The sequence below is a fragment of the Triticum aestivum genome, chromosome 5D, assembly GCF_018294505.1.
Source record: "Triticum aestivum cultivar Chinese Spring chromosome 5D, IWGSC CS RefSeq v2.1, whole genome shotgun sequence".
NCBI lineage: Eukaryota > Viridiplantae > Streptophyta > Magnoliopsida > Poales > Poaceae > Triticum > Triticum aestivum.
Genome location: NC_057808.1, coordinates 472079607 through 472091558, shown reverse-complemented (window position 1 = coordinate 472091558; position 11952 = coordinate 472079607). Strand labels below are relative to the sequence as shown.

Here is an 11952-nt window from a genome sequence, read left to right as displayed (position 1 = left end):
TCCTTCCGATATCTATACACATACTAATAAAGGAACAAACATTTTTGCCCGTCCGTCCGTCGTAGAATTGCCCTTAAAGTTGCCACAAATTACATCTAATCCCACCGCTAAGTGGAAAAACGTTTTGTTTCACTGCATCGGTCGTAGCCTTTGGTTCATATTCGTCAATCCCCTAATAAATCACAAGCACGCGAGCACGCACTGTGCCACATGGGAGACGTTGGTTCCCCCCCTCCTCCCATTTTCCTTTCCTTTCTCTCCGGATTCTTATTAGCAGCTATTTGTTTAACCTTTCTCTATTTTTTGGGCAGATTCAAATGCTTTTTAAAACATTCATATCTTTCAAACCCTAACTAAATCTAACATGTTATATATGAATATCCCTTGGAAAAATATGTAGATTTCAAATTTACTATTATCTTGCATTTCAATCATCTAAAATTTATATGGGGTATTTTAAAAATGTCTATTATATTTGTTTCCTATCCCATTTATGTAAACAAGTGGCTTAACATTGATTTCCATTATTTTTGAAATTATGCCCATAATTTTTTTTTTGAAACACCTTGAGTGCACTAAAAATCATTCCACCTTTATTTTTTGCGCAACACCACCTATCATGTTCTTTGTTGCATGGCATCGTGAAAAATTTCGATGGATTTGTTGATGTCGTCGAATGTGTATGAGGGGTGATTTCTTTTCTCCCGTTGCAACGCATGGGCATGTTTGATAGTATTTTTTTTAAACGCAGTATTGTGGTGAAGCCTTGCATTATGTCGGCTTTTTTTAGACAACTTCAATCGGCTTCTGTTGAGTCCTCATGTCCGGAGCTCCTATTGGATGCTTTGTGCATCAAACTGTCCCTATTTCATACAGGACGCGCCCCACTGGCCAATGGGCCGACTCGACCGGGTACATTAGTGACTCGATTGGCATTCCTCGACGACCACTGTAACTATCTGACGCACACAATAGTAGCATGGCCCAATACTGTAGTAACTCGACTAGATGTTGTATGGAGCAATTTTTTGGGTTTTCGGTTGTTCTATTTTAAAACATGATTTTATTTCTTAAAAAACTGTACATTTGTTATCTGTTTTTTATAAAATATGAAAATTTTATAAAATAAATTTTAATCACAAATCTGTTTTTAAAATTACAAAAAAATGTAATTTGGATTGTTTTTTAAGTGAACATTTATCTACAATTCCAAAAAATGAATTTTTTTAATATATGCAAAAAAATAAAATAAAAATCAAGAAAATAACAGAAAACCAAAACATGAAAAGGCAAATCAGAATATTCTAAAAAGTTCTCAAAACCAGCCAAGAACCTTCCCGTTCTATAGCAAGTGTACTACCCTCAAGTGGGCCGGCCCATGTACCTAGTTTGCTCACTCTTCTCTGTACATTTCTATGGCAGTTTGAGGTAGAGAGCATCAAATAAGGAATACTCGCATGCTTCGGAAGCGAACGTTCACTGGAGCCGGCATTGAAGCTACTCCTCGGCCGAGAGCGCCGCCCACTGCACGCCTTCTTTTCGCATTGAAACAGCATCTGTCAGCCAGTCTACCACCATTAAACCGGCACATGTGTCGAGGAATCTACTCCGGCGCCCCGAGCGTCACACATTTGATCCTATGCCGGTGAGCATTAAACATATCCCATGCTGGCTCCTCACATCCGCCCGCTATATAAATGTGTCTAGGCGTCGGGCAAGTTAGAACCACACCTCACCTCCGCTCTCTCCACCCCCTTCTTGTACAACACCCGCCATGGCCTCCGGCGAACAGAAGGAGTTCTCCGACATTACAACTGTCTGGGTAGCCTGGTGAGCTAGCCCGATACAGATTGGCTTGATGGCAATCCCTCTCGATTTGGCGCCACAACCATCACCATCGCCACCCCCTCCTCGCCTGTCCTGGCTGGACAACGCCGTCTCCCGGCAAATTCGCTGCGAGCAATGGTGGCAACACGTCAGGTAGGTGGGGAAAGAAGTCATGTCTGTGAAGGCCGGACGTCTGTGGCTACCGCGGACAGCGAGGAAAAGTGGATCATGGAAGGCCGCCGCCGCTTGTGCTCCACGCAGGCCACCGTCACCGCGTCGCTGGGTTACACAGTCGGTGTCTTGTCCGGTGAGCTGGGGCGTAGACCACGGCGATCTTCTTCCCTCACACAAAAACCAACTCTGATCCATGCTTCACGAAAGCGGGGGAAGGCTATTCTTCCCTTCTCGCTCAAGCATATTCCTCCTAGGCATCCGGCGGTCCAATGAGTGGGCTGCCGGACATAGGGAAGACATGTCGTGGAAATGGCGATCTGCCGCAGCTAGTCGTAGATTAGTTTTACCGCAGCGTGGTATAGTTCAGTTAAACTATGCTCGAAATGTAAATATTTGCGTCTAAATCATCCGGTTTGCATGTAATTCGTTTGGTTTGTTTAAAGCCGATTTAAATACATGCAGATAGTATTGTATGGCCGGTTCCCGCATGTTCGTAGACTGGCCCGCCCTGGTCCACAAAGGATGCGATGTCCGGGTCAAAATTATTATTTTTGAAATGGCGTCTGGGTCAACGTTGGAGATGACCTATGGCAAACCAATATATGTTCTCGATCGCAAGTCAAATAATATATTCTCCTGAGCATATCTCAGAATGCCACGATAAAGATACTAGAAGTCTGATTGAATTGGTGCAGCTCACTCCGTTAGGAGATTAACAAATCTCTTGAAATTCTCGTACGAGGAACCTCCCTCGTTGATGCTCTTGCGAGCTGCATCCCTGAGCATCCCTGCCCTCTCCGCGATTCCCTAAAGTCCAATATAATATATTCTCCTACGATAAAGGTACTAGAAGTCTAGGAAGAGTGAATTGGTGCAGCTCACTCCGTCAGGAGATGAACAAATCTCTTGAAATTATCGTACGAGGAGCCGCCTTCGCTAACGCTCTTGCGAGCTGCATCCCCGAGCACCCGTGCCCTCTCCGCAATTCCCTTGTCGCCGGTGAGCTGTTCGAGTCTGGTCTTCACCTCTTCCTTGGTCACGACGCCATCCTCGCCATGCGTCACGCCCAAACCAGTCCTCCAAATGTCGCAAATGTAGCTCCGGTTTGCGAACTGGTCGGAGAAGTAGGGCCAGCACAGGATGGGCACGCCGTTCCTTGCCCCCTCCATCGCCGAGTTCCATCCGCAGTGCGACACGAAGCACGCCACCGCCGGATGCGCCAGAACCTACATGTACGTCGAGATAAACATGGATCATGGCTGGAGATGGACTCAAAACGCATGGCATGATGCTACAGTTCTTGGCAGTGCACCGGGCGCGCACCTGCTGCTGGGGGCACCAGCTGACGATCACGCCCTTGCCGGCGACGCGCTTCTGGAACTCGTCGAACCACGCCTTGCTGAGGCCGCCGGAGGTGAAGTCCGGGCGCACCACCCACAGGAACGGCCGGCCGGTGAGCTCCAGCCCCTCGGCCAGCTCCCGGAACTGCCGCGGGTCGAAGATGGTGAAGCTGCCGAACGCCACGTACACGACGGAGCCTTCGGGCTGCGCATCCAGCCATTCCAAGCAGCTCGCGTCCTCCGGCCAGAACTGCCCGACGGGCTTCCGGAGCTCCTGGTCGGCGAACAGCGGGCCGATGGGCACTATGTCCGGGCACAGCTCGAACGCCGCGGTCTCGGCCTCGAGGAACGAGTTGCACATGACTATCTCGGCGAGGCCGGTTACCTGAGCCATCCCCAACACCAGCTCGAAAGCCGCCTGCCGTCCTTCGGGCGCGCCGTCGATGTTCCATGCCATTTGCGTCGGGCAGAGTGGCGGCATACCGGGGGCGAGCTCGATCTTCCCGTTTCTCTTCGGGAAACCTGCACATTATCCATGTGTTATGATTTTGGTTTGTGAATTGGAGCGAACAAAACTGCGTTTCTCTGCGTCAATAGATTGATTGAGACTTGTCAAGGCAGTACATTTGGTAAGGAAAAATTTCCAGAAAATGAAGAAGCAGAGCATTGCAGGGAGATCAGTAAGCAAGCAGGGGAACAGTGGAACATTGGGAGTAGTACCATTGTGGTCGAAGAAGCCATCCTGTACGAGCTGGGGAATCCTGAGCGACGTGACAAGGCACGCCGCGGACGCCGGGCAGACGGAGGCGACCCGGACGCCGAGATCCCTCGCGGCCTGGTAGCAGCACGCCATGGTGGAGTCGGCGACGAGCCACCGCACCTTCCTCTCCCCGGACGCCTCCGTCGCCCTGATGAGCTCCACCACGTAGCCCGGCACGCGCCCCAAGACCCCGGCCAGGACCTTGCCTAGGTCCCTGCGGCTGTCGCCGTCGGCCAGGCCGTCCGGTATGGAGACGAGGCGGATCCCGTCCAGCGCCTCACCGCCGCCGCTGTCGCCGTCGGCGTCCCGCTGCAGGGCGTCAAGAAGGAGCTTGTGGATGGGCTCGGTGCAGACGAAGGTGACCTGGAAGCCGTGGTCGACGAGGCGGTGCGACAGCTCCATGAGCGGGGTGACGTGGCCCTGCGCCGGGAACGGCAGCACCATGACGTGCGGCGCCGCGCCGGCCATCGCCGATTCGCCGGAAGGGCTGGACAGGCAATGTGCTTAGCGGGAGCGTGGCCACTCACTCTCTCGGTGCGCTGTAGCCGGAGCGGTAGAACTAGAGACTCAGAGACTGATGATAAGGGCGGCTCTCTGCGTCGTTCTCGTCGTTTCCCGCGGTGAGTGGGTGAGAAGAAAGGCTGGCGATAGGTTATGAGATCCGGTACATACACCAATGCGGTCGTATGGACAGCTACAACATGGACGTGTTTGTTGTCCGTATGATGATTAGTAGACTGGATGAAATCTTTTTCTTGACATGGTGTTTGGTTACTTGGCTTACATCAATTCCTTGCATAGCACCATGTTTAAAGCATTCTAAGCCAGTTTTCACTCGTGCAGACCACAAGATGAGAAGGATTTTCTTCTTTTCCGTGCCAGGCTGCATGCTTCCCTCACGGCGTATGCAGGAAGCCATCACTACGAAACGTGTGAGCTTGCATCCTGTCAAACCCCATCAACCATCATGCAGGCAACCAAACAACACGACTATGTCATTTTTTTTTTTGCATTGTTTTTCTTCAACCATGCCCTGCTCAGTCTGGCTCGTTTTTCTCATATAGCCTGGTCCAATAGGCAACCAAACACGTCCCATATAGCCCTCGATAATTGACCCTTGTATGGGAGACTGTATTTTTTCTCCCGAGCTCCATGAAATGTATGTATGTATGTATGTATGTATAGGGAAACACTTCTAATCACTCGGTGGATTGCAGCTCTCGCGCGCCGCCGCCTTCCCCGCAAACCACGTGGCCATGGGTCATCACCATTCAGATTTGCAACTAACCAATTGTCGCAATCTTACTACCGCAACAATTGGTCTGTTGCAGACCGACGAAAACGAAGATGAGACTGTGATGTGGTGATATCCAGATCCCACAAGCGTCGCCTGACGCTTTGGCGCTGGCGCCGGCAACCGTCCACCTCGCCGGAGAGAAGGTTGGCGGCGAGGTTACAGCAGGTGGTCAGGCGCGGTGCCTGTTGTTGCCGCCCACCTCCACCACAACCGTCGCCCGCACATGGTGCGCCCACCTCGCCAGAGAGGAGGATGGCAGTGAGGCGACCTGGTCGGAGGTCAAACGCTCGCCGGCGACGATGCGCTGGCCGGGACAGGCGGCGCAAGTCCTCCCTCGCCACCGCTCACGACGAACGACCGACCGTGTTTTTTTTATTTGCAATACCCTCCCTATTGCAAGAAAGATTCTGCATCACCATCAATATTGCAAAACTTTCTGGTGAAGGCAAAAAATATCTGTAACATTATCTCTGCTGCAAAAAAATTCTACAACAATAGCTCTGTTGCAAAACTTCTGCAACATGAACTCTGCTGCAAACGTCTAAGCGCAACATCATCTTTGTTGCAAAGCTACCAGCTGAATTAAATGATCATCTTGCACTGAATCCAATGGTTCACAAGGCGACGGGTCTTTTAAAAAGATCCGCTGGCCCGACGCGTAGCGTTGTCCATATGTATACTACATTTCTGTATGGTTTCATGAACAAATGCTTTTATTGTGAATAGTGCATGTGTTAGAAAGGCATGATTTTTTTGTAGCTTAAATCAAAACGTATTTCGTCATGAAAAATATATGGAGATGTAGTATACATCCATAGGTTCATGTGTAATTTTTTTTTTTCAGAATGTTCTAAAACTTCAAAAAATATGGGGTTTTGAAGGAAACAAAACAAAAAAAGTCCAAGCTCCATGGAGTCAGGGATCCAAAAGCAATCTCCATTTCTATGGAAGCATTGGCCTGTCCTGAAGCCATGGCACTTCGCCATCTTCCCGTTGCCTTGGCTTGTATGATGTTTTTTTAGGGAACTTGTATAATGGTTGTGATGGATATATCAACCGGGCTTTTGAGCGAGCCCCATCAAATAATAGGCGGACAACCACACAAGCGTGCATTCGGATGGCCGACCCATGTAGCAACATAGGGTAGTGAACGAGCGCTAGCTCTGGCTTCTTTAGCTAAAAAAAGCTAGCTCTGGATTCTTTGTTTTTGTTGGTATCGAATGATCTTTTTGCTTTCGTAATACTGTATGATTTATAGGAAAACATGAAATTTATTTATGTTTTGAAAATTGTGAATTTTTTTAATTTTAATTCGTTTTAAGAAAGGAAATGTTTCAAAAAAAATTCAAATAAATTCAAATTTTCTAAAAATTATGTTCTTTTTAAATATATAAACATTTGATGTAAAAAAACTAAAAGAAAATAAAACGATAAAATAAAAGTTGAAAAAAGAGACCAAGACCTTCTAAAAGATTCTGAAAACCAGAAAATAAAACCTACTACATGGCCCGCCCGGTACAGTCGCTGGCTCCGCTTGGTGCAATGCATCAATATTTTCTCAGGAGTTCCTATTTATGGCTCGGGCCGTCAGATAACCACCAATCACGCATTATGTGCCAGCCCATGTAATCGCTGGGCCCTCCTGTTTTTAATTATTTCATTATACTCCCTCCGTTTTTAAATATTTTTTTAGAGATTTCAAATGGACTACCATATACGGATGTATGTAGACATATTTTAGAGTGTAAATTCACTCATTTTGCTCCGTATGTAGTCACTTGTTGAAATTATTAGAAAGACAAATATTTAGGAACGGAGGAAGTATGTTTTTTTTTACTTCAAGAACAGTTCATGGGTATCAAATTAAAAAAATGTACGAGATTTCGAGAATGTGCTGAAATTCAGAAAATTGTTACGGAATTTAAAAAATGTTCTTAATTTGGGGAAACTTCACAAAATTAAAAAATGTGCGGGATTTCATAAAATGTTCATGGATTTTAAAAATATTGAAGAATTATAAAGCAATGCTCATGAATTCACCATCGTTGATGCCAAAGACCCACCGGCGGCCGGGAATTCTGCGACACCACCGCAGAAACGGCGGCGGCTAGGGAAGAACATCATCGATAGCGCCACGTCGACGACGGTCACCACCAGTCGCGCTGCTACTTAAGCGGTGCCGGCTTTGGCCAAGTTGACTGACAAAAGGGACTGTCAGTCGGCGGACAACTCGGTGGTGGTGATGAGGACAAAGAAGAATGCGACCAACGAGTCGCCCCCCTCCCCCCTCGAGTTGTCGTGGCGCCGACGAGTACTAAGCGGCCTCCTGCTCCCCCGCCGCCACCCTCTTCACCTTTGATGGACGAGGACGAGGTGGATTCGGACGGTACGACCAGCGATGACGAACTGCCTGTAAGATTGAATTTTCTTCTTCTTTTTGTTTCTTTATTTGCAATTTGCGTGGCAAAGTGAGGCATGATTTTATATTGATTGCTAGGTTCTTCCTGTATTTTTGTAGTGAGCAATTTAATGATAATGTCGCCGATTTCATGCATGAATAGAATTCAAGCCACATAGTTGGGCTCGATGACGTTGCAATTTCAATTCCATATATCCAAACAAGAGGAACCCATGTTATAGACGAGGAAGATGGGGTCAAGTAATGAAGAGGAAGAGTAGAAGGGCAATACAAGACCAAGAAAAACAAAGCTTTGTGTAAAGCTTGGGTCAACATCTCTCTTGATGCCACGGTGAGTGCCGACGAAACAAAGGAGAAATTTTGGGCCCGAATCGAGGAGTACTACAACAAGAATGTGACTCCCTTGAACCGCACAATCGGATCACTAAATCATCGCGGGACAATAATCCAGGAGCAATGCAACCAGTGGGCCGGATGTGTTGAGCAAGTGAACTTCCAACTGCCAAGTGGAGTGCCCATCATTGCTAGGCCGAGCTTGAGTGGGCATCATTGCTACACCGAGCTTGATGGGCATGGGAAGTGGGTAAGAAGAAACTTTGAAACCACACCGAAGAGAGCCAAAGGATCAACAATGGTGATGAAGAAGACTTGGTAGAGGACCCCTCCACTCATGTGCGTACGGATTTAGCTTGTCGATTATTATTCACTTCACTGGTTGTGAATTACTATTTCAATCATTATCTAGTGAATAACCGAGCTCAGTGAAGATTAGGATCCATCAAAAGAATGTGGTTGGGAGATGTCACAATTAATCACTTGTCCATATAGTCAAACCTGATGGGACCTACTAATTAGTGGTTGCAGGTCACACATTACATATACTTGTGATAAGAAGGATATTTGTAGTATACAGAAATACCTCCCCAATCTTCAACTTATTCTAGGTGGAGTGTGATATGTTGGCCAAAAGACCGAGGGTTCGGGGTGGAGGTCCTTGATATACAATAATACTAGTTACTTACTACCAATCAAGTTGTTGTTTAAGTTGTTAAATGAAGATGGTATGCAGCAAGAGTTAAGTGCCTCCATTCAAACAAATAGCACAAGTGACAACCAAACTTGATTCTCCTTTTTGGAAAGACCTGATGAGGGTTAATAAAGAGTTTATTTTAGTAGGGGGGAGATGCCTGCTAGAGAACGCCACTCTAGGTCAAGAATAACATTCTTTTTAGTAGATTTTATATATCTAGGGCTCCACTGAATATTAGTTTTGGGTTGACTCTGAATATTAGTTTTGGGTTGACTCTGACTGGATATAAATGGATGGCCTGGTTAGGTTTTGTTGATGAAAATAAATCTAACAAGAGACTAGTCGGATGTATTCCGATGAAAATTGCACATCTCTGGTTTTTTCTCGGTCAAATCGATGTATCATAGCAAATGTTTTCTTTAGGTAAAGCAGAACTTTATAACTTAATGGTGCTTGGATAAATCGTGCAAGCAGGCACACGCAGCTACTTGGGACGGTACAATAGTGACCCAGCTAATGCTATCATTTGGCTAACACAAACGGCCAATTTTAGCTAACTCCTCAAGCGCGGCATAATTTGAACCATGATGACACACGGTCACACGCTGCTTGGAGAACAACATTTTTAACTCGAACTTTGATGTCCTCGATGCATGATCAATTCATCTTACACATATATTTCGTGTGCCATGGCTTGGAAGCACCCGAAGCCATGGACCCATGATAGCCGTTGAACGTCCAGAAAAAAATTCAACAGATCTTGCAATCTTGTAACTTGATTGACCCAACTAGAAAAATACTTGACTGACCCGGTGATGTCAGTCGTCACAAACCGGAGCAATGCTACACGCACATACTTTACCATGGTAGATGTTGATATTTTTTCACATAATTATGGTCAAACTTTATGAAATTTGACTTTAGACAATTCTTATATGCAGAGTAAAAAGGACCGAAGGGAGTACGTGCGCGTAGCATTGCTCCAAACCGCATAAGCTATACCCACACCCGCCACGTACACACAGCACTACCGTCATAGGAGTATTATTACAGTGCATGGCACTCGCTCATTGGCTTAGCAGGTCGATGAACTTGTTGAAATTCTTGTGCGACGAGCCGCCGTCGGCGATGCACTCGGACGCCGCGTCCTTGAGCCAGGACGCCCTCTTCCTGATGCCCGCGTCGCCGATGACCCCCTCCACCTTGCTCCGCACCTCCTCCTTGGCCACGATGCCGTCCTCGCCGGGGGTCACGGCGAGGCCGGTCCGCCACACGTCGGTGACGTAGCTCCGGTCCAGGAACTGCTCGCAGAAGTAGGGCCAGCACAGGACCGGCACGCCGTTCCTCGCCGCCTCCATCGTCGAGTTCCACCCGCAGTGGGACACGAAGCATGCCACCGCGCGGTGCCCCAGGACCTGCCGGAACCAAACAGATTCACACGTTACGGGCACTGCTCGGCTACGGTCGACACGTCAAGTGACACGGATGAGCGTGGCGGTTTGTGGGTTTGGCGTGACCTGCTGCTGGGAGCACCAGCTGACGATCATGCCCGTGCCGGCGACGCGCTGCTGGAACTCGGCGAGCCACGCCTGGCTCAGGCCGGGGGTGAAGTCCGGGCGCACCACCCACAGGAACGGCCGGCCGGCGAGCTCCAGCCCCTCGGCCAGCTCCTGGAACTGCCGCGGGTCGAAGATGGCCATGCTGCCGAAGGCCACGTAGACGACGGAGCCGTCGGCCCGCGCGTCCAGCCATTTCAGGCACCTCGCGTCCTCCGGCAGGAAGTTGCCCACGGGCTTCTGGAACTCCCCGTCGGCGAAGAGCGGGCCGATGGGCAGGATGTTGGGGAAGAGCTTGAACGCGCCGGCCTCCGCCTCCTGGAACGAGTTGCACACGGTCATCTCCGCGAGGTCGTTGAACTTGTTGTTCCGGCACACGAGGTCGAAGATGATGTGCTGCCCTTCGGGGGCGCCGGCGTTGTTCCACGACATCAGCGACGTGTGCAGCGGCGGCATCCCCGGGGCCAGCTGCAGCGTCTCCTGCCGCTCCGGCCATCCTACAGTACACGGTATTCGACCACGCCGGGGATCAACCCCAAGTAAGCAAAAGCATACAGAATCAGAAGCTAGAAGAATAGAGATTGGTAAGTACCCTTGTCGTTGAGCACGCCGTCCTCTATGAGCTGGGGGATCTTGAGCATGATGGCGAGGCACGCCGCGGAGGCCGGCCAGAAGGAGGCGACCCGGATGCCGAGCCTCTTAGCGACCTCGAAGGACCAGCCCATGTTGACGTCGCCGACGAGCCACTTCACCCTGGGCCTTCCCGCCGCCTCCATCTCCCCGACGAGCCTCTCCAGGTACCCCGGCATGTGGCGCGAGTAGGCGTCGATGAGCTTGTTGAGGTCCTTGCGGTCCTCGTCGCCGGCCAGCCCGTCCGGGATGGAGGCGAGGTGGATGCCGCGCAGCGCGGCGCCGCCGCCCGGCGCCATGGCGGCGAGCACGAGCGCGTGGTCCACCTCGGTGTTGACGAAGGTGACCTGGAAGCCGTGGTCGACGAGGCGGTGCGAGAGCTCCATAAGCGGCACGACGTGGCCCTGGCAGGGCATGGGCAGCACCATCACGTGGCCCTTCGCCATGGCTTAGCCTCTCCCTCTCCTCCGCAGTCCGCACGCACGGCAGCAGCAGCAGTAGAAAGACGCAGGAGATGCAAACGCAGTAGGGTGTGTGTGCGCGCCAAGCTGGCGATCACCGCGCACCACAGCCTTATGTGGAGGAATTCCGATCGTGGGGGGCAGAAGCTTCCTGCGAAATAGTAAATAGTTATCTCGGTCGTGAGCTGGTGGTGAGGTATGTTGTCTGCGTTCTGCAGCATGAAGCCAAATAGTCATTCAAAGCTACTGTCCGAAAAAACTTATCCCTTAAATAGGTGAGTAGATTCATTTATTTAAAAACAACTTTGGGACAAGCTTTTTCGAATGAAGAAAGTACAATTAATCGCTTCTGTACAGTGCAATAATGTGTATGCTTATCGGATGCAGGTGGTGTTTGTCGCCTTCTAGCGCTAGTACTAAGAAAGAAGAGTCAGAGCTGCCGCTGATGAAGTTGTCGG

At 49.4% G+C, this 11952-nt stretch overlaps 2 protein-coding genes across 2 annotated transcripts; both read right to left on the bottom strand.

The window, feature by feature from the left end:
• Positions 1 to 2604: 2604 nt before the first annotated feature.
• On the bottom strand, positions 2605 to 4722 carry LOC123122882 (UDP-glycosyltransferase 83A1). The gene is made up of 3 exons (XM_044543255.1): positions 4062 to 4722; positions 3325 to 3863; positions 2605 to 3227 (listed from the first exon to the last, which is right to left on the bottom strand). Exons 1-3 carry the CDS (start codon positions 4567 to 4569, stop codon positions 2880 to 2882), a joined length of 1395 nt encoding a protein of 464 aa, XP_044399190.1. The 5' UTR covers positions 4570 to 4722; the 3' UTR covers positions 2605 to 2879.
• Positions 4723 to 9704: 4982 nt separating this feature from the next.
• Positions 9705 to 11667, bottom strand: LOC123122883 (UDP-glycosyltransferase 83A1). The gene is made up of 3 exons (XM_044543256.1): positions 10996 to 11667; positions 10365 to 10900; positions 9705 to 10262 (listed from the first exon to the last, which is right to left on the bottom strand). Exons 1-3 carry the CDS (start codon positions 11477 to 11479, stop codon positions 9915 to 9917), a joined length of 1368 nt encoding a protein of 455 aa, XP_044399191.1. The 5' UTR covers positions 11480 to 11667; the 3' UTR covers positions 9705 to 9914.
• Between the last annotated feature and the right edge of the window lie 285 nt (positions 11668 to 11952).